Source organism: Tachysurus vachellii, chromosome 8 (assembly GCF_030014155.1).
Source record: "Tachysurus vachellii isolate PV-2020 chromosome 8, HZAU_Pvac_v1, whole genome shotgun sequence".
Classification (NCBI taxonomy): Eukaryota; Metazoa; Chordata; class Actinopteri; order Siluriformes; family Bagridae; genus Tachysurus; species Tachysurus vachellii.
In genome coordinates, this window is record NC_083467.1 from 18,910,251 (window position 1) to 18,936,510 (window position 26,260).

Consider the following 26,260-nt stretch of genomic DNA (forward strand, 5'->3'; position numbering starts at 1 on the left):
TAAATCAGGTCTGCAATAACGGCACAAACAATCTCCTTGTATGGCCTTGCCTGGTTATGACCCTAACCGGCCATGACTGTTACACTAGATGAGGTAGAGGCAATAAGGCAACATGACAAAGTCAGTATTAGTCTCAGCTTCTGCCAGTCCATTACTGCTGGAACCTGTAGAACTGCAGTGTTTTCATCAGCATCACTATGACAAGGTGAAAGTGACCGGGGCTGAAGAGGGGTTCAGAATAATGACGGGTGGGGAAACTTACTACTCTGAATTACTCCATATGCTATGATGCACTCCATTCTCTCAATAATGAACTCAGTAGAAGCCTTAAATCGTGTCACTCTGTCATAAGAGAGGTTAGGGGTTATAAAAAGATGGAGATTACTTCATGCGTGTCTGTGACTCTATGCAGTTGGTTTGACAGTTTGGAGTATGAGACAGGCCAGGGTGGGTCAAGCACTTGGAGACAGCAATATACTCGTCTATGGCCAGCACTCCCCAGACCAGACACATTCCTGTCCGTGGACTCCGCCATTACAGCTGTCTGAGGGGCGTAATGCATATCCAGAAGGTCGTGATCTCTGCTCAAACATGGTTACATCACCATGATAGGGGTTACCCAGATGCCCAGTTCAGGCCCAACGCTCCAAACAAGAGAGACAGAATGAGACAGAGACAAGCAGCTGAGAAATGACAGTCTGTCGTTACATTAACATCGTCTTATTATTATAACACATTATAAGACACGATCAGTTATGAAGATGAAGATGTATAAAGGGAAAATCCATGCCTGCACTGCACTACAGAAGATTTAACTATCCAACATGCATGAAGGGTATCTCTCACACCACATGACTATTCGTGTCTGAGACTAGGGTCCTCTACAGGTCCACGTTCCTGAATATTGTCTGTTTCTGTAAAGAAATATGTGATACGGCTTGAGGGAAAATATCTATACGGTTTAGCAAACTGCATACTTACACAAGCTATTTTCAGTTGTTGGTGATTAACTGTCACACTTCCTATTTTGGTGAATTCTAGGGGGAATGGAATGTCGGGTCTTATGACTACAGTTTTCTGTTCAAGAGGTGAGTCATAAACACAACACCCAGCTCCATGACCCTGAGAGTAACAGCTCATACAAGCTTAAATCTGTATATGTAAGTGTCTCTTTTGCCTGTTTTGGTTGTCAACTTACTATTCACATCTCATCTCCCTGCTTCAGGCATGCTGCAAGGTTCTGGTCAAAAGCACCACATTGACAAATGGATTGCAGGGAAATAGTTGGGCCATTGAGTAAAGGCATAAATAACAGTTAACATTTATGGAGCAATATTTCTCTTTGGAGATAAAGACTGTGCTGAACAGTACATATGAAGATGACAATTCACACAGTCAATGAAACTCAATTTGGTGTCTGGAAGGCAGTAGTTGGGCCAAAATCAGAAGACAAAGGCCCCTTTTATCCATAAGCAGAAATTCTCAGACAGAAACCGGAAAAATAACGTCAGGTAGCCCAGCTGCCACAGTGGCTCACTCTCAGAAAAAGACCATGAAAGTCAATTAAGAAGGAAATTAGGCTGGAAATGAATTATCCAGCCCTGTAATCTCATCAGAGCCACATGGTAATTGAGAGGGCAGATTATCACTCTTGAATTAGTGCAGAGTTCAGCTGCACTCCCATTTCTGCACATCTGAATTTTATACAAGACCAAGGTGAATGCGGCAAACGGATTGTTCCGCTTTACTAAAAAGAAAAATAACAGTTTCACAAACTGTCTAACATCAGCTTATGTGGATGAAGCAAACTGGTAATGTTTTGATTGAATGGAGTCATCTGTTCTAATCTCTAACAAAGAACCAAAATAAAACTTTTTAGACACCAAGGAAGCTAAAGGTAACATCTGTATTAAACCAGAAAGTTAAATGTCACATACTGCAGAATATCAGAGAACCAAAAGTATCACCTAGAATGAACTAAGGACCAATGGAAAAATCTCCTGACCGTCACCGGGTATAAAGGGTCCATTTATGAAAGACAAAGCCTCTCTTTCACTCTTTAACCAGTGAAAATATCTGGAAGAGATACGTTTGTTTGGCTGCTGTGTATTGACTTTTTATTTTTATAACCTTATTACATTTGCATGCGCAGTGGCTTTGTTGGCTTCTTGCAGCTTGTGTTTAAGTAAGTAATCCCAGATTTTCTGTGCATGTTCTAAACCCATTCTGGAAGCATAACTCAGTGATAAAGAAAAACTGAAAATCCGAACACCAAAAAAGGTAATGTCTACAGCATCTCCAAGAAAGAGTAAGACACAGCACAGACTGATTCATTATTGGACTGGATGTCTGTGTTTTAGCTGATTTTTGGAAAAACCTAATATTCTGCTGCTCCAAATAAGGTGCTTCAAGTCCCTGTACATCACTATCAGAGTCAAACACAAACTAACACCCCCATCCTCCTACTGGTCATCATTCTGGCTAGAGAGGTTATGGCTAGAGAGGTGTCGAACAAATAGGCAGCAAGGAAGCTGCAGTATGCAGCGGTTATTCTGTCTCACTGATGCCCCTTTAATCTGAAGGCGTCGCTCTGCTTTTCCTCCTTACCTTCAGCTGTGGTTTCAGCATGCACAGGGGAAATGTTGACTGTTGTGAGTCAGTAGACGTGGCACAAAAGTTACCCCAGCTGACAGGAAATCAAAGGCCGATGATCATTGTTGCTGGCCTTGTTCGCAGTCAGCCTTGCTGCTAATTTTGAAATGGAGCTAACAGTTCCCATTAGATTCAGTGGGACCCACATCAAAGGCTTTGCTTTATATCCTGCCATTTCTCTACCCAGATCAACCTTGACTTCCTGTAACTGCTGCTGAGACAGGCCCGGGAGAAACCGAGGAGCGAAGGGTCAAATGAAGACAAACTCGGGCACTGAAACTCATTCACATAAAAGGCACACCATTGCTTGTGGCATTTGAGCCTGCATCAAACCACAAGTAAGCCTTGAGCAGAAATCCAGTCTCCTACTCGAGTGTACTAAACAAATAATTTGTTCTAGAACATCAGGGAAAAATACTTCACTGTTGGCTGAAGTGGTTTTGGCAAAGGTGCGAGTGAGGTGGGGTTTTCCACTCATTGTGCATGTTTGAAAGCATGCCAGAGATGATCCTGCTGATCTAGACCCGGTGTTGAGAACCTGCTCTGGTTTGTGTCCCAGCTCAGTGGAGGAAGCAGAGCCGGATCCTGTACGATAGAGCGGGAGAGATTTGTGACATTTTTTCACATGCTACCACATTACTCTTCTCCTTGTGATGGGAAGAATTCAAGATCCAGAGCAGTCACATAGTATACAGTAAATGGCTGCTATCTCCATCTCGTTAACACCAGGATCCAGGGTGGAAGGCCAACATTAACATTCTTTACTTAACCATATTACAACCTCTAAAACACAGTCACAAGACCACACTATTTCTGGATGCAGTTCAAATGCCCTGCTGTCTGCATGACCCACTGAAAGCCTCTTTGGGGGAAAAAAAAAAAAAAAAAAAGGCTTTAAAAAAAGAAGAAAAAAAAAAAGCGCCCCAAGTCATTTTTATCAGGAATTCATTAAATCTAATAAGCAGCACAGGATTCTTCCAACGAGAAGAGATGGGGTGTTCATAAAAATTCTACTTCTTTCTTTGACTCTATATCACCCCACAGTCATCAAGCAGAACAGGAAAAGACATTGTGCATCATTCATTTACAACTTAGTAGCTGTGGGCTAAAAAGATAAAGAGAACAGTTAAAGAGATTCCCATGAATCTATGAACAGATGACACATGAAGGTAGAAGCAGCTTCTGGGGATAAGAAAAAACAAATTCCATCTTTGTGTGTTTGAATTAACAGCATCATTACATGTTGGCCCCACAAATCACTATGTGCTACACAAAAGAGTAGCACTATACACAAGGGTCGTGCTCATAAGGCTGCATAAACACTTCATGACAACTGACATTAACCTACATCAACTTACAGACGTATTCCAATCTTCGTTCTTCATTACTGATGTTGAAGTGTGACAGATTTTTGTTAACAAGTCTGTGTTATGATACTTTGGGCTACAGAATTTATGTTAAACTGAATTTGTAGCTTGCTGTCATTCTGTTTTGTCAGAGTAACATAATGTGGCATTACTGTTGCTTACCAAGACAGGGTTGAACTGGAAAGACTGAACAAAGGAACACTTAGGAACAAATGGGATATCTGGAGTACCTTCTGAACTCGACAGCTGGTGAAAACACGGACATCATTTCAACAGTGACAATCATTACGCTGTAAGAGGAGAATTATGTATATACTCCCCTACTTTAACTGGAAGTGGCTGGTGTAGAGAGCAGAGGAAAAAGGGCAGACAGGTTCAAGATAACCTGAAATCTATGATAACGCATCTCAGAATGCACAACACGTCAAACCTTGAGGCAGGAGGACTAACAGTAGAAGACCATTTCAGGGTCGCTGAAACACATTCTGAGGAGTGCACTACTTTCCTTATTCTGAATCCATGTCCTCACCGATGCCCAGGCTTGGCTAGTGTCCATTTGATTGACAGAGAGAGACTAAGTAATCAATTTTTCTCACTCTTTGTCTCACACTCAAATATATAAGCGTTATATCTTGACAAACAATTAAGAAAGCCGTCTCATCAGTCTCATAAGCACTGATCAGTTGTTCAAAACAATTTATTCAGCTACCATGAACGTTGTTCTTAAGTTTTAATGACAGAGTGTTTTTTAATTAAGTTCTTACTAAACTGTCTATGCATCTGAAAAGCTTGATCTGTAATGCAGTCCAGGCCAAAGAATCAGTGGACAAGAACACACAGACTTTCCGCACAAGCCAAACAAACAGGCTATGACATCACTACATGATTCAGTATTCTACTGAATAAACAATAAGTATAGAAGTGGGGAATCGAATGACTAAATATGGGAAAAACTTGCATTTTACCAAATATTTTTTTTACTGCCTGAAAAAAAAAAAAAAACTGACAATTTTCATAGACATGCCACCAATTCAGGGAGCTGCTGACATATTCTTGAGACTGTACATGATTTCCACATACTGAATAAGGAAAACAGGGGAGCGGTTACTTCACAGAAGGATGCAGAAAGCACAAAGAATGTGTGTGTGTGTGTGTGTGTGTGTGTGTGTGTGTTCACAGCAGCTCAGTAGGACTATTCTGTTGATTTAATTCTGCTACCATGCCTTAGGCAAAAGCCTGCCGTTTCTTTCCACAAGAACATCAGCAAATCACTGCACTGTTCTGTTGCTTTATAATTGTTTTGACCCAAACATCAGTTAAAACACAACAGACATTAGGAATGCATGTACACACTTGGATCTGTGCCGCTGTGCTCAAACCCGTGGCTGCTTCGATTTTCTGCAGCTTCGAAAACAGCTTGCAATAACTTTCTTTGTTTTGATCCATGGACAATGTCAGTTTCCCTGAGTCACCAAATAAATTAGCGTGAAATACTTTTTGACGTGCGAAAGAAGAAATGCAAATGCAAACCTTAATGAGCGGACTCGTTCGACTGAGTGATTGGTGTTCGGAGGTAGTTTAATTCAATCTGCACCTATAATCCCAGAGTCTGCAAATTCTTTCTGTTCTCCACTCTAAGCAAGCGAGCACAGATTGGCTTATTTAAACTTGAAAGAGGTATAAGTATTGATCCTGCACAGAGAGAGTCACAATGTGTTCTCTGTGAATACAAACAATGCTGGTTTGCCCTAATCCTGACCCGATGAAGAGCGAAATAAAACAAGAGCTGCCGAGTTCAGATGAAGTTTGCTCAAGTGATTACTGTAAGTGCAAACGCTTTACTGCTGAATCAAGGAATAAAACAAATGGAGTTGGAGCAGGAAATAGATGTCAGGAACACAAGTGCAGTGCTTGTGTAAGAAACGGTAAGATTCGCTCTCTGATTCCCTGAAAATGGAAGTGGAAATCTGAAGAAATGACACACACTAGCAGGAAATGATAAAGCAAAATGATATTTGGACAAACCCTGTTTTGTGCTGTGTTAGCTTTTGTGTTTGTCAGTCTTAGCCTGTGTCTTAGCATGTGTGTTAACCTCTGTGTGTGTGTGTGTGTGTGTGTGTGTGTGCGCGTGTCAGTCTTAACCTATATGCCTTTGAGTGTGTGTGTGTCAGTCTTAGTCTATGTGTTTAAGCATGTGTGTTAACCTGTGTGTGTGTGTGTCAGTCTTAGCCTATATGTCTTTGAGTGTGTGCGTCAGTCTTAGTCTATGTGTCTGTGTGTGTGTCAGTCTTAGTCTGTGTCTAAGTGTGTGTGTGTGTCTGTCTTAGTCTGTGTCTAAGTATGTGTGTGTGTCAATCTTAGTCTGTGTGTCTAAGCGTAAGTGTGTGTCTGTCTTAGTCTCTGTGTCTAAGCTTTTGTGTGTGTGTCTGTCTGTCTATCAATCTTAGCCTGTGTGTCTCTGCATGTGTGTGTTAACCTGTGTGTGTGTTGTGTTAGTGTATTGGCCAGAGCTCTTTGAAGATTCAGAGAGAAGGGTGGAGTGAGAAGGTTGGTGTTGTTGTAGGCTATGTGGGAGTTTAGTGTGAAGAGGTTAAGTAAAGTCGACTCACCCGGTGTGGGTCGAACTCGGAGCCTTGGCGTCGAGCCTCCAACTCTTCGTAGGCTGGAGCAGCTCCCTCTCTCCGAGCCTGCTGATACTCTCTGCGCAGCTGCTGGATACGGTCCATACTGCTGCACCCCACACACACACACACACACACACACACACACACACACACACACACACACACACACACAGCTGATTTCCATATTGATTTAGTTCTAACAGCTACATATTAAACAAAGCCTGACCTTTGTTTAATGTGTGCTAACCCCTGCTGTCTAAAAGCTTAGAAATACACATGCTAATAAGTTTTTGATGCCCACTCAAATGCATAAACATACAGAACAAAGGCTTTAGCATAATAGATTTTATACGTTAGATGAAGGTCAAGGAGAGCACGTTTTGCTTCTGACTGATACGAGGACAGGAAAAGCCTCTGAAAAGTGAAACAGCATAGTAATATCCAATCCACATCAATCTACATGGACAACCCACGCTGAGCTAAACCCAAGAGTTTAATCACAGATAATCAACATTCTCGCTACTATCCACCTCAGGCCAGGATTACAAAATAAGACGCATGATGTGTGACAGTGTTGAAATGTACGTGCTGATGACATTTTGATAAGCATTGATAAGCATATGAAGTAAAATAAATAAAAAACACAACAAACTAAAAAAAAAAAAGACAGACAGAGCAAACGGCTTGTTTATCTAACACTCAACCAAAGAACGTGTGATATTTTCTCTCTGTCTGTGCTCAAATATTGTGTTGTGTTACAAAGCCATGGAAGTGTGATGGTGCTGATAAGGGCCTGCCTGTCAGTTCAGGGCTACTCACACTCAAACACAGTATCACCTCCGTGCACGCCAAAGTCACCCGCAACCTTTCCATCACAAACGATAACACAGCTACATCACTGCAATGTCAGCAACAGCTGAAATATCAGGGTGTCCTGCTCAATATAATAGTGTTAAATGAATCAGGGTGTTCAGATCACCACACGAGTCTTCCTCAGACGTTATACACACACAGACCCACATACTGAAGCTTTAAATTACACTTTAAAAAAGACTCAACATATGTAGCATCTCCACCTTGTTCACAACGCAGCGAGACACACCTATAAATACGGCAAGCGACTTCAGTCCACTTTATTCTTCCGTGTTTATAAAATTAATGTCTACAAGCTAGAACGCTTTCAACGGGCGGTTGTGCTTTTTTTTTTAAAATCCTGAGCATGATGTGTACTTTTGTCCTCAATGATTTAAAATAGAAGCTGAAGATAAAGCACTCATCTACTACACTTACTCATCACTTTCATTTCATTCATAATTTAATGGATAAAAAGTCAGTCCTTGAGAGAAGCAATGCCTTTAAGATCTGGTCTCCTATTGCACTATTACATCAAAAAAAATAAAAACTGTGACTATTGTGTGTGTTTTACACACGGTGGGTACATTACAGTGTAAGATACTGGCCTTATTTATGCTTTCTGTATAAAAGAAATGATTAGGATCAGAATCTTGAGCAACTGAGACGCGACTCAGACGGCACACGGTTCCCAAGCGGCTGTCCGTGGGGCGTCCTGAGCAGGTCCCGTAAGAGATTTCAGTATAAACTCCTCACCACACGCACATTCCATCCAACACATGATATGAACTATTCTTAAACTTTAGATGTATATACATTTGTGTGGGCTTGAAAGACAGAAAGTTAATGCTAAAGTCCATCAACCACTTGTTTATAGAGGAAAAAGTAAATCAGTGGGTTTATACAGACAGACTGAGAGCTTCTATCAAAGCGACAAGTACATCAAAACAAATCGTGTACATATGTTTCGGATTTTATATAATACCATATTTACAGTGTGTTATATATATTTGCACATGCACAGACTGACGAGTGTAACAACACATCCTGACAGGGTTACCAAGGCAACAGAGTTTAAGTAAACACACAGTGTCCAGCACTGAGTGACTACATCTGCTGTGTGGATGAAAGCAGTGCACTCGACAGGCTGAGGATTTTTACACCTAAACACCGAAACCTTTACGACAAAAGAACATTTCTTCATTAATGCCGATTCAACGGAGACGACGACAAAAGCATTTTCACTATTATAATAAGCTGTGAGCTCAGTTCAGTCCATAAAGCTGTTTAACGGTAAAACTCCCAGTTCCCCTTTCTCACAATCAACACGATTACACACACATACATTCTTTTCTTGGTCTAAACAAACAGTTCTTTATTCACAAGATGATGTTAGGTGTCATGAGGTTACAGAAAGCACAGGACAGCTTTACACTAATGTAACAAGCTGAGAAAGATACCAATAACTCCAGACATTAACTGAAGAGGAATCCAGATCTAATAATAATAATAATGATAATGATAATAATAATAATAATAATAATAATAATAATAATAATAATAATAATAATAATAATAATAACAACAAACAGTTTCCTTTGATTAACTGGGAAAGGAGCAGGAGAGCGACTGATGCTTTTCTTTAGTACAAGTGAGCACTGACAACTCAATCCCCCTTCAGGCACTTAAAAGAACACTAAAATTTCATTTGGGCCTTCGTTGGACTTGCAATTAATCAGACTGTCTACTGTTTATCCACTACTTCACACACGCACGCACGCACGCACACACACACGACAGGCAAGAGAAAACGAAAGACAGACAGACAGGCAGGCAGGTAAACAGACAGACAGACAGGCAGGCAGGCAGACAGGTAGGCAGGCAGGCAGGCAGACATACAGGCAGGTAGGCAGGCAGGCAGGCACACATACAGGCAGGCAGGCAGGCAGACATACAGGCAGGCAGGCAGACATACAGGCAGGTAGGCAGGCAGGCAGGCAGACATACAGGCAGGCAGGCAGGCAGACATACAGGCAGGCAGGCAGACAGACAGACATACAGGTAGGTAGACAGGCAGGCAGGAAGACAGACAGACAGACAGGCAGGTAGACAGGCAGACAGGCAGGCAGACAGACAGGCAGGTAGACAGGCAGGCAGACAGACAGACTCACACACAGACACAACAATGCCAGTGATGGCCCTTTTCCATGTGTATTGTACAGCAGAGAGACTAGAATCAGAAACTGTATACGTACAGAGTACATTTTTATGTTAGGTTTACTGATAAAACTGCTAATGAGAGTGGATAATGTGTATAATGTGTGTGTGTGTGTGTGTGTGTGTGTGTGTGTGAGTGTGTGTGGACAAAACTCAGTAGCATCTCTTTGCTTTCTGGACACTCGGACATAAATAATCAACATGCATGACAGCAAACTTGCATCATGCTTACAGTCGTTCTCACACACACACGCGCACACACAAACACACACGCGCGCACACAGTTTCAATAAGGACACATACAGGTCCCTACAAAACAAGATTTCATGTGCAAGGGGAGCAAATAATAGCTGAGGTATATGTGAGTTATATACAGAAAGGATGAGGGCACTAAAGGCCTACAGGAGCTCATCTGGTGCAGGAAGACTCAGAGTTATGGCCCGACCTCCCTCATGCCATTTTTCACCCCTCAATTTCTGTGATGGAGAGCCAGAGAGAACAGAGCTGAGACGTGTAGCTGCATCTATCTTCTGCTCTTGCTGCTCAACAACAGTCCCTCATGGCTAGTTTACACAATTTATGGGGCGCCTTGGAAAAAAAAGAGGAAGAATGAATAAGATGGAACAGAAAAGGTGGAAAGAAGAGGGGAAAAAAGTCAGGAACTCAGTGTGAAAAAAAAAGTGACTTAGTAAAATTAAATAAACAACTGAATAATTAGGAGAAATAAAGAATGAGAGTATTGACCGGTCACTGTAGGAGCTGTAGAACTGAATGCTGGACACCCACAGAGTAAAAAGCATGACATGTTTGGCCAGAAATGTACCTGATTTTATTTTAATTCATTCCGACTTTTTTTTTTTTTTTTTTTTAAATGCATTTTGGCATGAAAGACACGATATGGCAAAAGGTTTGTGGACACCTGACCTTCTTCAAGCAGGTCACTGACCCTGTGCACTAACTGAGCTGAATGATCACATATCCCCAGAGACACACTCCAACATGTAGTAGAAAGCTTTCCCATTGGAACAACCAAGTGGGACTAACCCTGGAACGGCATGTGATGATCAGGTGTCCACAAACATTCAGCAATAAAGCGATAAAGTCTACATCGCACATGGCTGTACTGGTTTTAAAAGAAATAAAAATATTTTTGAGATATTCCAAATACGTACTAGTAAATATACAGTATATATTTCTCCTTCCCATGCTTCTTTAAGTAGTTATTACAAAAAGGAGAACGATGGAAAAACAACCATATTACTATGCAGTTTATTTTGGAAGCAATCAAGGACGAAAAAAAAAACCCTACAGTAACTGAGGTCATTATTTTGGGACAGACCGGTAAATGAGATCTGTTTTCAGTAAAGTGTTGGACCAGGAGAGACTGACATCAGCTTAAACGCTGCACGCTGCTTTCGCGCAGACAAAGATTTTAGCGAAAGGCTGACAGCGCTGTATGATCACACACAGCAAACATCTTCACCAAAACCACAATAACCTTCTGCAGCTGCATGAACGCTCTCATGACGTACTGCAGGAATGTGAAATGAAACGGAATTCAAAAAAGACTTAACACCAAAAAAAAAAAAGCCTGAAGTAGCTGAGTAACACCATGTTGAGGATGTAATGCTCTTATCAAGAATTTATACTTACACATGCATTACTATGATGCAGTGCTAATCTAAGGCTTTATGACAAGCTTCCTACCTGTGTGTGTGTGTGTGTGTATGTGTGTGTGGCCCGAGGCTACATTTTCCGTTTTTCTATCAAGTCCCAAGATGGAGCATGCGCTGGAGGGATTAAGACCTGTGCATGTGACCATATTTTACCCCTGAAACTTAATTACAGCTGCCATTTTGATAAAGTACAGCCTTCAGATTTTAAACAAAGTCACCATCAGTCATGTTTCAGTTACACGACCATACGCAGAATGGAGGAGAAGGGCACAGTACACCCTGCTTCTCCCACAACGAAGCTGGCACGGGTAAGCCGAGCTCCGGCACCTGCCGCGTTCATGTGGCTCGCTGCTCTTTCTCTTCCACGACGACACTTTACAGAACGGAAAGCAGGAAAAGTTCAATAAAGGCTACACATATCTGTTTGCACCCTCTCACAGCAGCAAGAGCGCCAGACATTAACTACAGCCTATGCTATCGATTCCCTCGGGCAACAGTGATGGCTGTCTGATTGCAGCGAGAGAGAATTAGTGCTCAGTCGGAAAAATAAATAAATAAAAAAAGAAAGGAATAAAAGAGACAATTTTTATCTATTCATTTCACGCGTAAGTGATTGGGTACTTGGCCGCCTTCCAAAAGAGGCTGAGAGATGAGAGATACTACAAATGAATAGAGTCATTAATAAGGCATGCGCTAACCTGGTTTTACACACATGCCTGCGCACACACATCCATAAACAAACACACACACAAACGTATACACACAAAAACACAATTACATACACACAGAGACACACATCCAAAAACAAATGCATACACACACCCATGAACAAATGCATACATGCACACACTTGCTCACACGTGTGTGCGCACACACACCTTGCTAAATAAACTTAATAATAATTGTGACTTAAATCAACTGTAAAAGAATGTAATTGCTCCTGATTATAGTAAAACGTTTCTCTCTCCACATTGCACACACACTCCCTGTCCCAAATGCTGCACCGAGACTTCTTGTATGTGTGTGTGTGTGTGTCTGTCAGAGTCTGTGCTTGGGAATCATAAGGATAACCTTTCATGCACTCTTCTTCAGCAGCATCAGTCACTGACCCCAAAACTCCTCGAGTTTATCGGCAGTCAGATGGGCTGTGATGAACTCGAGTTATACGAGTGTGAGATCACCAATATCCGGGAACGTCGTAAGATCGTGTCATAAATCTTTGCTTTTACACTCTGGTGCTCACAAGCTCTCTCAGTCTACAGGCCCACAGTTTGTGAGAGCAGTAGGAGAAATGACATGGCTTCAGGTCTCACTGCTTGCTTGGGTTTCTTTTTTCCCCGGCACCATTTATACACGGTTTTCCGCCTCTCCGTTCTGTTTTACGACGGAACGAGGCGTGGAGCTGAGCAGATCTTAAGTGCAGGGTAAGTAATGGCTTGCAGCTAGAAGCCACATAAATCCAGCAGACATGCCTGTCCAAACTCCTACCGGCAAAACCCTAAAGCACGGTCCAGTGCTTAGCTAATTATGTCATCTCAGAAACAGACCACAGAGCGCTGTCACTAAGACCAACAGAGAGACAGTGGGGACGAGAGTGAGGAAAGGAGGAAGAAAGACCACTGACAAGCTACAGACTTCAAAAGAGAGACATCATTATCTGTTCGACAAAGAGAGAAGCGTGTACACACTCTTCTCAATCTGCTGCCTAATCAGGCTACAGGAAACAAACAAACAGCGCATTTCAGTTTTTCTTCTGCTTCTTTAATCTGTTTCTCCTTTCAGTTTTTCCTCTTTCTGTCTCTCTCAAACGCTTTCACAGAGATTGTCTGTTACTGTGGCAGAACAGACCGTGAGTCTTAAAGAGAGCTTTGACAACTAAGCAGATGTTAGAAATGCTAAATATATTTCCGGGCATCTTATATTTATAGAACAGAGCTCTTGACTTGCTGAATCTGATTGTTCAGAAGGTGTTGATTCATTATTTAGTACAACAGCAGCTCTGACATTAGTTCTGGCTATAATTTCACACCATCAGTTTACATTAAAGTGTTGGTTTTGTTTCCATAGTAACAATAACTTGCACAGGGACTCGTATGGCCTGAAATATCACAAGTCACGATTTAAAAAATGTGTAATAGCTGACGTTTACTAAATACTTTTATTTAGTCTCCTTGAAGTCTTCAGGGTAGAGACAACAAAATCATGATCTTCATGATGCAAGGCTTTACAACATGTGCTCAATTTTTTCAAAACACTTTTTTTTTTTTTTTATTTACTCGATGAGAGAGAGAACAAGAGTCATAAGTTTGATACCTTCTGAAAGTTCCACAACATTAAATATAACCATCAATAGATAAAAAGCATGAAATAACATTCTTTAAGCAGTAAAAAGTGCTTACACTAGTGCTGAGGTATAAGGGGAATAAAAGAATAGAGCAGTGCCATTACAGAAAATGACATCACATCACACTACTGACGATCACTTTCCTAAAGCAGCATGTCTTCATGTGTTTTATTCCTTATGTAGGAAATCCTGTTAGCTTCTAAAGGCTTACTTTTTATTCAAACCGCAAAGTATAAAAGCGTAAGTTGTGCTTTCACACGAAATAAGTGCAAGTTAAATCTAATTCCCCTCGTTTCTTTGTCTAACCCTATTACAAAACCCACAAAAAGAGAGAAAATTTCATGGCTTCAGAACTGAGTTTGTTAAGCATGAGGAAGCGCTTGTGAGGATATGAACGCTCTAACAGGCAGGAGTGAGGGAGCAAGGAGCAGAACACAGTGGATCTCTCAATTTTCTCCACTGCTCCTGTGCACACTAATAGCATCAGGCCACTGCGCTCTAATTGGTAGACATTTCCAGAAATGAAATTTGACATCAAAAGATAGCCCTCAATGACAGGTTGGCTTTGCAGCATCCTAACCAGAAGTGACAGCACTTTTTACATGCCATTTGCAATTGAAGATATAATTAGAAATATTTTGGCTAGCATAACATTATTCGGACAGGCAATCAATGTTTTTTTTTTCTCTTTCCTTTCCTCTTCCTCTCTCTGTACTAATTTGCTGCTCTGCAGGTGATGGCCAAATGATGCTAGGGCTGTTTCATTAAAACACCTCTCACACTTAGGAACATTGCTGCTACATCACCACACGTTAGACAAACTGACGAGACACATTTGTGACAAACAAGTATCCTTATTTGGTCACTCTGGAGCTGAATTATTGAGTAAAGCAAAAGCCAAAAAAAAAAAAAAAACAAAAAACTCAGAGTTGAACTCGTCTAATGAGCTACGAAACGAAAAAAATTCTAAATCCTGCAAAATGGACAACCCTTAAATCTTGCTGTTGCTAAAAACAGAACACAAGACGTCTCTGGAAAGACTCGTTGCTAAGTTACAAGATGCATCTTTAAGAAGGAAAAAACACACACCAATTTTTTTTTGTGTGTGTTTATTTGCCCTTCTTCTTCCCTACGCACCTATTCCATTGTGAGAGAGATGTGGAATTACTTTCATTCAGTAAGTGGCAGCCAGGAAGTTCTTGAACAAATATGAGAGGCCTTCCTCTTTCATTCTCAACCTCCCCTATCTAGTTCTTTGGTTCAAGAGTACACATACATGCACATAAGGTCTTACTTCAATTACCTGTAGCAGGGAGAGAGAGAGAGAGAGAGAGAGAGAGAGAGAGAGAGAGAGAGAGAGAGAGAGAGAGAGAGAGAGAGAGAGAGAGAGAGAGAGAGAGAGAGAGAGAAAGAGAGAGAGAAAGAGAGAGAGAAAGAGAGAGAGGTTGGACTTAGGAAGAGGGGGGCTCCTGGATTCAGAGAGACACTTAAGAGACCAGCTTGGCAGTGTGTAAAAACAGCAGTGGAGTGTGTGTCTGGAGCACCCATTCAGCTCAACAGAATGGCTGATTAATTAACAGGGAAAAAAGCACTTGAGCACTCACCCAACCTGCACTAAAAGCTTTTCTTTCTCCATCTATTGATTTATATAATTACTTTGACAGCAATGCAGCTCTAGCTGCTGGATGCAGAGCAGGAGGGAATTAGGAGGTGTGGAGTAAAAGCCCTGGTCATGGCACATTTTGTCCGGTTTGGCACTGAGAAATCTTTGGGCGATACTGGGAGCACAATGGCAGCTGATAGGGTTCTTGAGTGAACATAGTTGACCTGCCGAGTCGTCGCTGATGGATTCATGCAGCGTTCAGTTCTGAGCCTGCTGGACAGCTGATGGGGAGCAGTGGGCGGTTTGTTCAGGGCAGCGCGGAGGTTATTGTTCACAGGTACATCCTCAATACACCATTCACTACACAGGGACAGAGTGAGGCTTGTGATGCTTTCTTTTTCCATTCTACCTTTCATGTCTATTGCACCCTCCTGATTTATTTCTTAGTAAGGTCTGCAGAGACGGAACAGTGCAGCACCCATCTCCGTTTCCGTCTCTTTCACCGAGCACAAAAACAACTCCCTCCTCTTCTCCCACTCTTCATCTCCCTGGCTCCTCTCTCCAGAGAAAGAATGATTAGTTTTTAATTGGAGTGGAGCAGAGCTCTAGAGGACTGGGGTTGTTACAGTGGGATTTTTTTTTTTCCAGGAGCTCTTCAGAGCTGGAGGCACAGTCTTCAGCCCCCTCCCCCAAACTCCCGCTCTTTTCCCACACAAGAAGCGCCTCAAGAGCTTTGCTCCTTTCAATCCCCCGGCCTCCGGCCTGCCGGCTCTCCAGCACTGGCTCTCAGATGAAAGGAAAATGGAGAGGCAGAAAACAAGGGCAGTGAGGTGGAGTGCCTGCATGCTAAAAGCTCAGCACAGAGAATGAAAAGGAAAGGTTTTATTGTAGGTGAAGGCTAGGCTTGCAGGAACGGGAGTGAAGTGGCTGCTCTCAGTGAGCACAGTCCTGGCCTTATACATGACAAGAGGAAAGAGCATGCTGAGCACACACAGACACACACACACAGACACACACACACAGACACACACACACAGACACACACACACAGACACACACACACAGACACACACACACAGACAGACACACACAGACAGACACACACAGACAGACACACACAGACAGACACACACAGACAGACACACAGACAGACACACACAGACAGACACACAGACACACACGCACACAGACACACACAGACAGACACACACAGACAGACACACACAGACAGACACACACAGACAGACACACACAGACAGACACAGACACACACACAGACAGACACACACAGACAGCCACACAGACACACACGCACAGACACACACAGACAGACACACACAGACAGACACACACAGACACACACGCACACAGACACACACAGACAGACACACACAGACAGACACACACAGACAGCCACACAGACACACACGCACACAGACAGACACACACAGACAGCCACACAGACACACACGCACACAGACACACAGACACACACAGACAGCCACACAGACACACAGACAGTCACACACAGACACACGCACACAGACACACACACAGACAGTCACACACAGACACACACAGACAGACACACATACACACACAGACAGACACACACAGACAGCCACACAGACACACACAGACAGTCACACACAGACACACACAGACAGACACACAGACACACACAGACAGTCACACACAGACACACACAGACAGTCACACAGACAGACACACACAGACAGCCACACAGACACACACAGACAGTCACACACAGACAGACACACACAGACAGCCACACAGACACACACGCACACACAGACAGACACACACAGACAGCCACACAGACAGACACACACAGACAGACACACACAGACAGACACACACAGACACACACGCACACAGACACACACAGACAGACACACACAGACAGACACACAGACACACACGCACACAGACAGACACACACAGACAGCCACACAGACACACACGCACACAGACACACACAGACAGCCACACAGACTCACACAGACAGTCACACACAGACACACGCACACAGACACACAGAGACACACACAGACAGTCACACACAGACACACACAGACAGACACACAGACACACACAGACACACACAGACAGTCACACACAGACACACACAGACAGTCACACAGACAGACACACACAGACAGCCACACAGACACACACAGACAGTCACACACAGACACAAACGCACACAGACACACACAGACAGACACACACGCACACAGACACACAGACAGACACACACGCACACAGACAGTCACACACAGACACACACACACACACACCACTGCTGGGGCAGGTTTATGGTTCTCCTGAACTCTGAAAGCTTGGCCTTCAACAGGTGACAGGTGTGTGGACCTTCAAGCTTTGGGAGGAAACATTAGATTGTGAACCCATGCTTAAGAGGTTACATCATAGTCATAGGACTGCAAACCAATGGGAGCCATAAAAATAAGAGAGAGAGAGAGAGAGATAGAGAGACACACAGAGACAGAGAGACACACACAGACAGAGAGACACACAGACAGAGAGAAAGGGATATCTTTATTAATGTAAATAGCAGGAAATAGACATGGTACCCAAAAAAATAGTTTACAAATCTTCTATAACAGAGTAGCTCTCGAGGTGGGGGAGATGGAGATGGGTAAGAAAACAAAAAATATATATATTTTTTTACAGACATCACTCTAATAGTTATTAGACTCCTCTAAGCTAATTTATTCCATTATTTCAGACAGAACAAAAAAAAAAACTGCAAAGTGCAATGAAGCAACAGACTAAGCACAGAGAGGAGAATGTTAGAACGATTAATGACTCTTTGCACTCCCTGGCCTGTGTGATAGCAGAGGTGGTTGTGGGGCCTCTTTTTTTTTTTTTACGACCATTGCGAGCAGCAGACTGTTCTAAATTGCCGGCCTTTCTAAATAACTCGCTTTCTTTAATGGCTCTCCGTGGCTGGCATTAAATCATACAGCCTCTTTACGGCACGGTGACTCTTACATTTAGCAGACTCTCTGAGCGCAGGCGCCACTGATGTATAACTAATTCATCACGCTATGTCAACATGCCGGCAAGTATCGCATCAGCAGGCTTTCAGCAAATCCAAAGCGAGGGCTTCACATGGTGAGAGACAGGTGGGGGATTAATATGCAGTGAGAAACGTAGCACACCTCCTCACACCTGGGCAGCAGTTGAGGAAATTAGGGATGCTTTATTCATCAGAAGTAGCAAATTATTTGTCATGGGTCTTAAGTTAATCTCAGTGCTGACTGCTGGAGAGTGTGTGTGTGTGTGAGTGTGTGTAAGTGTGTGTGTGGTTATTTGTTGTTCTCCACCACTCCCTCTATTCCCAACAATGAGTCGGTCATAAATGGAAGGGCAGATCATGAGGTCAAGAGCAGCACATCAGTCACTCATGGGACTCACAGGCCACTTTGTGATAGACGATGAAAAAGACGTGAGGTCAACAATATCGATGTGGTTATATCTTAAAGGAAGAGAGAGCACTGATGAGTGTGTAAGTGTGTGTATATGAAAATGTGTTAGTGGACGATGCAGGGCAGACCTGATTATTCTTAGGCATTAACATGAGTAAGCATGTTAAAACTCACCATCATCATCATCATCATCATCATAGTTTCTGGCAGTTATTAGAGTCAAGCCACGTACGAAATGCACATAAACATAATTACACGATTAGCACTGCTGCTCTTTTCTCCCTCATGCAGACTCTATTGAAGATAATTTACACCTGACACACAAAGACATGTCAAATCAGCATTTTTCTTTGCTGATTATCGCAAACACTCCAAATAATAAAAAAAGCACTTTCCTTGCCATAGAGCTGAACTTTTTTTGAGCACTGCTTCTGTAGCAGAAATTAAGAACACTGTAGCATGAACAGGTGATAATCCCCATAACTGTCATTTACTTTTTGTGTTCAAATACTGTCTCTTGTGTAAAAAACATCATATTTGTTGAATTGCACAAATAACTGGTCCATGATTGTAGGGGTGTGTGATATGAAATGAAATATGTGATATTTCTCATAAGAGTTCTCCTGCCTCCTGAAACTTTCATTAATTATCCTGAGAAAATCCACTGAGCAGATTTTAAGCTAACCTTCAAGACATGATGCTAACTGTAAACAGTTCTGCTAATATTAATAAAAAATTGATTTGTAAGACTGAGTGAATGCTTCATTTAGCCATGACCTACTATAGCAGCCTCCGTCATCGGTTCTTAAGTCCTCTTGTCTCGTCTCTTGTCTACTTCAGAAAAACAACACTTCATTTCTGTGATTGTTACAAGCATCAAAAGCAAAATCACTCACTGAGCACTTTATTAGAAGCACAGTACACCTACAACATATATAAGGTAGAACAACGTATACAATCATACAGATGCATCGTAACAGACGCAGAACAACGTATACAGTCCTACAGATGCATCGTAACAGACGCAGAACAACGTATACAGTCCTACAGATGCATCGTAACAGACGCAGAACAACGTATACAATCATACAGATGCATCGTAACAGATGCAGAACAACGTATACAGTCCTACAGATGCATCGTAACAGACGCAGAACAACGTATACAATCATACAGATGCATTGTAACAGACGCAGAACAACGTATACAGTCCTACAGATTAATCGTAAGAGATTCAACTAATGTTAATGTTCCTATTAAACATCACAATAAAGGAAAAAAATGAACACAAAAAGTGATCTTTGTGACTTTAACGGTGGTTTGGTGATATTTCACTTCAGATCTTCTGGGATTTCTATACAAAACAGTATCTAGAGTTTACATAGAACAGTGCAAAAAAAAAAAATGTTAAGTGAGCAACTGGTGCAACCCATTCAGGTGGTTAACCTGAAGCTGCTGGCCAGAATCTACATGACTTTAGCCACAAGATTAGCTGATTAAACGTGTGTACAGGTGTTTCAGCAAGTGTAGACTTTTGTTTCTTTTTGCATAACTCACTTTGCATGTTCAGGTTTAGTCAATAATTGAACAAATCCTGGCAAGAAGACTATGACTTTATATACAGTTCTACAGTTATATACACCAAATACACCTATACAGTGCTTTTACATACACCATGTAACATACACTATACAGTGCTTTTACATACACCATGTAACATACACTATACAGTGCTTTTACATACACCATGTTCCTTTTGTTCTTCTACACAGAACGATCCATATAACAACAATCCCAAATGTAATCTGACAGACTGTACAGATCTGCCTTTAGAGTACAGGAAGTATTAACTAGAAGACTACAATGTTGTGCGGTTCCTGAAACAAATACTGACAGCCCACAATTATAATTTGAAATAATTGGAATATAAAGCTGCACATTTTCCTCAGCACAGAAGATCTGGTCACCTGCTAATTCCAGCTTTTTAGTTAACTTTCCCTTAATGTACACCAGATACCAAATGAGGAAGGTAAAAGCAAACACATGCTTCCTCTGTGCCAAACATGGCCAGTTTTTCATCCTTTCACTCCCAGCTACAGGCGCCGTCACACTCTCAGCCACACTCACAGCTATGGTATTGCATATGGTATAGTACTGTAAATCTCCTGATTCAATCTACTGACGATCGTATGGATGACTTTGTGAGAACTCTGAGGAAACTACAATGTGTACAGGTATTAAAGCTCAAAAAACAACATGCAGGGAGTTAGCTATAGCACGTGTTGTGTGTGTGTGTGTGTGTGTGTGTGTGTGTACGCACAGACACACGCACGCATTTATATGTGTGTTAATGTATGTATTTATATATATACATACACACACACACACACATACACACACACATATATATATACATACCTACATACATACATATATATGTATATATACATATATATGTGTATATGTGTGTGTGTGTGTATATATATATATATATATATATATATATATATATATATATATATATATATACACACACACATATACTGTATATATATATATATATATATATATATATATATATATATATATATATATATATATATATATATATATATATATATAGTCCTACCTCCACAGACTAAAATTAAAGTTACAATAAATGTTAAAACAACAGAAATCACTATTAATTATTCTTAAACACACTATAATCCTAAAGAAAGATGAGTTCATGAGTCCTACTACCTGGTGATAATTCTACTTTAGAAGCACCATGGACGTGTAAAAACATCTTTAATGTATGTGTTGCTTGCTACTGCGAGACTACTGTAGTTAAGTGCGTGTATGTGTGTGTTCCTCACCTGTCAGCTCCGTGTGGAGTTGGGCCTCTCGGTTTGTTGATCTTGGCGTAGAGGCCATCGAGCGGATCTTCAGTCGACGGCTCTCGGCTGTGATCGGTGGGGTGTGTTGCTCTCTGAGGCGACGGGCTGCGGGTCCCGTACGGAGACTGAGACGGACGTCCTCTGAAAGTGTTGATCCGGGCGTAGTTAGGGTCCACATCGTCATCCTCTACATCCGGAGAAACAAATCTATCCCGAGCCTGTCGATCCCTCAACTCTTGGTGCTTCGCTTCAATCCTGGTGAACGAAGTAAACAGAGAAGGTTCGGATTTAAACACAAGCACAGGGTCAGCGTCTGTGTGAAATGTTCAGGAAACGTACAAAGGTACATACGTAAAAAAGAGCATGTAGCTTTTACTATAGTTTACTCTGAGAAGAAGGTTTAATTGTCCAAGATGGCTTTTTTGCTGACTATATTTGCAGCAATATGACTTACAGGATAAACAGGGACAGAATCAATACACAGATATTAAGTGCTATGGCTTGCTTCTATTTATTTCTCTCCTCTCTTTAGCCAGAGAAGGCCAGGAACACAGAAAAATAGCTTCAGGACCATATGGAAGAGAACAGGAGGAAGACATGCCTCTTTTGACTCACCATAAGCCTCGGGAATCACAACACAAAATAATGTGAAAATATCTCTCTTGATTAGACAAAATAAATTTATTTCCTGTGTCTCTACTTGCAAGTTCCACACAACCGAGTCCTCATAAGATTTCTGTTTATTTTATTCTGCTTTCTTATTACAGTGTGATCACAGAGTATTCTAATAGTTTATGACTCTCTCAAAATAGCAAGCTGGAATATCACTATTCAATAATTCAGCTCTCCAATGACTACCGTTATTCTTCTTCCACTCTTACAAATACTGCAAAAGCTTTACTGTTTTATTAATAATGAGAACAATATCTTGCAATATTTAAAGTACCGCTGTACTCCTAAACACGTTTTTAAATGGTTTGATAATTTAAGTAAGAAAAGCTGCACGTTCATTCAGCTAGCAGCTTCGGCTGTGAAATAAATCACTAAAATAACAACCAGGACAAAATGAAGCCAGACAATGAAGCCTTGCTGGTGTGGGAAGGAAGGAGAACATATAGAGAACAAAAACAACTGTTGAAACAACTGTCAATATTCACAAATAATTATAAAGCTTGGAATTTTATAAGGATAAAATGTGTAAAGATTCCTCAGATTTTAATATGAACTTCAGAAATAAAAAAATTAGCTTAAATAATTACGTTATTTATGTGCATGTGCATTTTTTTCTTCACTTTTTGTTATTTGGGTTAAATATTTATCGTTCAGTCTTTAAGTCTTTAAACAGAAATCAAGCTGAGACCATGACCATATCACTATTCGTACACAACTAACTACTATTAAGGTCTTAAAGCTGTAAAATGTATTATACCATAGAATAAAGACAAAACACAATAACCAGCAGTTTGTTCAGGTTTGTACAGATGTTCTTTAAGGAGACACAGGAAGATGAGAAGATTCCAAAAGGTTGCCCTTGCCAGGTTCAAATCAATATTAGGGAAGTGAGAGTGTGAGAAGCTGAAGAGCAGTGACAGGAAACAGCTAAGCGATCTAAGCACAGGTGGTCTCACCTCTCCCTCTCTTCTTTCATCCTCTCCAACTCTTCCTCACTCAGCATTTCTGATGCATTCTTCAGCATGTTCGCCTTGTTCTCACCTTTACTCTTTTCTTCTTTCTTCTTACCAAACCTGAGAGAGAGAAAAAAGAGATAGAAGGTGAGTGTGTGAGCAAGAGAGAGAGAGCAAGAGATAGAGAACGAGAGAGAAAGAGAGCAAGAGAGTGTGTGTGAATGTGTGTGTGTGAGAGAGAGAGAGAGAGAGAGAGAGAGAGAGAGAGAGAGAGAGAGAGACTGTTTATATACAGCATGTATTCAGCCATGTACCCCTAGCAGCTCTGTGTGTGTGTGTCTTTAGGTATGGGTGGGTGGCAGTGAGGATGCTCAGATAACATGCATCATCTGTGCCTGACTGAGCGCCTCATTCACCCGAATGCATCTCTCCAGCCCACTGAGATCATTTCTTACGTGTGCCCCAGTCACACTGCTTAACCACACTCCCAACTACACACCATGTAAAAACATCCAGGTCCTGTCAAAACACACACATGCACAATACTGCTCCGAACATACATAAGCAAGAGCATATCATCATACCCTAATGGTAATATGTAGCTTACACTTACACAAATCTCTGTGTGTGTGTGTGTGTGTGTGTGTGTGTGTGTGTGTGTGTGTGTGTGTACGTGCACCGTGAAGCACGGGGCTCTTTTCTCATTAAAAAAATAGACCACTGCGTTTTTTTTCAGACTGAATATTAATGTTTAATTAAAATGCTGAATTAATATTCAGTTTTCTTAGTCATTTGTAAACATCATTAACTCGATCACGAAAAGCGAAAAACACTAAAATGTTATATTTATTAGGGACGAAGAACCCTAATGTCTTGGTTCTTAGTCAGCGTATAATTTTTTTCACTCCTTACGTTCTATGCCTTTATACTGTTTTATAGTAAATGAAATATGATGCACAACAATGTACAGAGGAAATGGCTTCAGGTATCGTGATGGATATTTTCCCGGATCTTTAATTACCTACTAAGTTCCAACTGAAGAAGAAAAGCAAAGAAGAAAAAAAACCCATTTAATAAGGAATGAAAAGGAAGCTAAGCACGGATACACATGAGAGAAAAGTATAAATGTGCATGTACAAATGTGCTAAAATGGCACGGCCATAACTGCCCATTTACTTAATAACCAATTTAATTAACTTGTGCTTAATGGCCTGCAAGTGTTACCATGCATAAATAAGGAAGAAGGGAAAGAACTGACTTGAATACCATCAGCAAATGTCTTTATGTGGTAAATAAACAGAAATCAAACTGTGGCAGTATTTACAGAGCCTCTGAGAGCTACAGTGCTTCCTTACAGGGATTTTTTTTTTATCACAACAGCAGAAAGGATTCTGACTCTCCACTAAGCTTCATGCAACGCTAAAGAAGAGGGATTCGCTCCAGCCTGTGACTCTGGATCAGCCAAGTCCCGATTCACCTCATCGCAAAAGATGATTCACTGCCGTTCATCTCTCTCTCTCTCTCTCTCTCCATTCACCCTGTTGCTACCTGGCTGTACAGCATCAGTATCTGCAATATAGAGATCTACAGAAAATGTATAATGAACAGAAATAAAATAGGAATGAATATTAAATTGAAAAGAGATTTAACTCCACTTTAGGAGGACTGACTCACATTTCTACCATATTTTATATATTGACTTGTTCATTCAACTTCATTAAAAACATTGTGTTGGATCTTTAGGCTGCACTGGGAACACTGGACATGAGGCAGGGATACACACACCATGGTTGGGACTCCAGTCCACTGCAGAGCATCATACATTCACATTCATACTCAGATTAAACATAGTTAGTTCCCTAGTCATCTTTTTGGAGGTGGAAGGAAACCAGAGAACCCAGAGAAACCCACAGGTTCATGGGGAGAACACGAGAAAACTTGAAGTAAAGATGAACCTGAGCTTAGGATACAACCGGGGAACCTGGAGGTGTAAGGCGGCAACCCAACTGCTGCTCCACCAGAGTACCACGGAAAACGTAATCGTTTCTGACAGGTTATTTTTCCGATGCATCTTCCAGCCAGCTTTATTTACAGGTGTGTGTCACAGTGCAAATAAATCTGTCACCCTAACACACAATAGAAAAATGACACAAAAAAAAAGATCCTCCATGACCCCGCCCTTTTTTTGAGCTGTTCTCCATCTTTTAAGAACCACCAGACTGAAAGGACAATGTAAGTTAAACTCGATTTACATATTAGACGTGATGCAGTAATCAGATTTCAGTCTGTCATTACGTTGCCGAGGCACAGGTGGGACGTGCCGCTAGGAAAAGAGTCGAAACTTAAGGCAACGTGAGTGTATGAGGATGTGTGAAAAGATGACTACACACACACAACTGTGTGAGACAGACTGAATACGACACCACTTGCAGGTGGAACACCAACACTGACGTCACAAACAGAATCACTCAGACGGAAAGATGTATTTACGAGTCATATGGCGGAGAGGAAGGCCATCTGAATAGGGGACTCCCTCAGCCCTAGATCACAGAGAGCTCTGAGTGACCAGCACAACACAACACAACACAACAGCACAGCACAACACACCCCTTTTGTTCTGTGTGTACTGGCTAATTGTTTTCTGGTGCATTGTTACAGAAAAGATAGCATAACACACACAACCTACTGTTCATCTCATAGGATGTATGAAAAGAAGAGACATTATCTCACATCTGTCTCATCCTAAGGCGTTTATTTTGATGCTAAATGACTGCGTTTGGGATAAACGCTGTGTATTTGAAGCAAAGTATTAGGAGAGTAATGGAGAATGTTCCCGCAGACGACCATTAAAAGCACATTTTCAACTTTTCCATTCTTGGTAGAGGGAAAGGTCAAAATTATTGTCTGGTGCAATCAGAAATACGCTACAGATGTGGTTGAGATTAAGT

General features: G+C 41.5%; 1 protein-coding gene across 7 annotated transcripts in view; it reads right to left on the reverse strand.

Moving 5' to 3' along the window:
- The window catches only part of pard3bb (par-3 family cell polarity regulator beta b), a 256,531-nt gene that overhangs the window by 26,270 nt on the left and 204,001 nt on the right, over positions 1 to 26,260 (reverse strand). For 5 of the 7 annotated variants that reach the window (XM_060876753.1, XM_060876749.1, XM_060876750.1 and 2 more), the window contains 3 exons: positions 23,316 to 23,432; positions 21,667 to 21,942; positions 6,629 to 6,749 (listed from right to left, as the gene is read on the reverse strand). In XM_060876753.1, the coding sequence (XP_060732736.1) occupies positions 6,629 to 6,749; positions 21,667 to 21,942; positions 23,316 to 23,432 (514 nt within the window). The remainder of the gene's footprint in view (positions 1 to 6,628; positions 6,750 to 21,666; positions 21,943 to 23,315; positions 23,433 to 26,260) is intronic. The other 2 variants (XM_060876747.1, XM_060876751.1) reach the window with 2 other exon arrangements.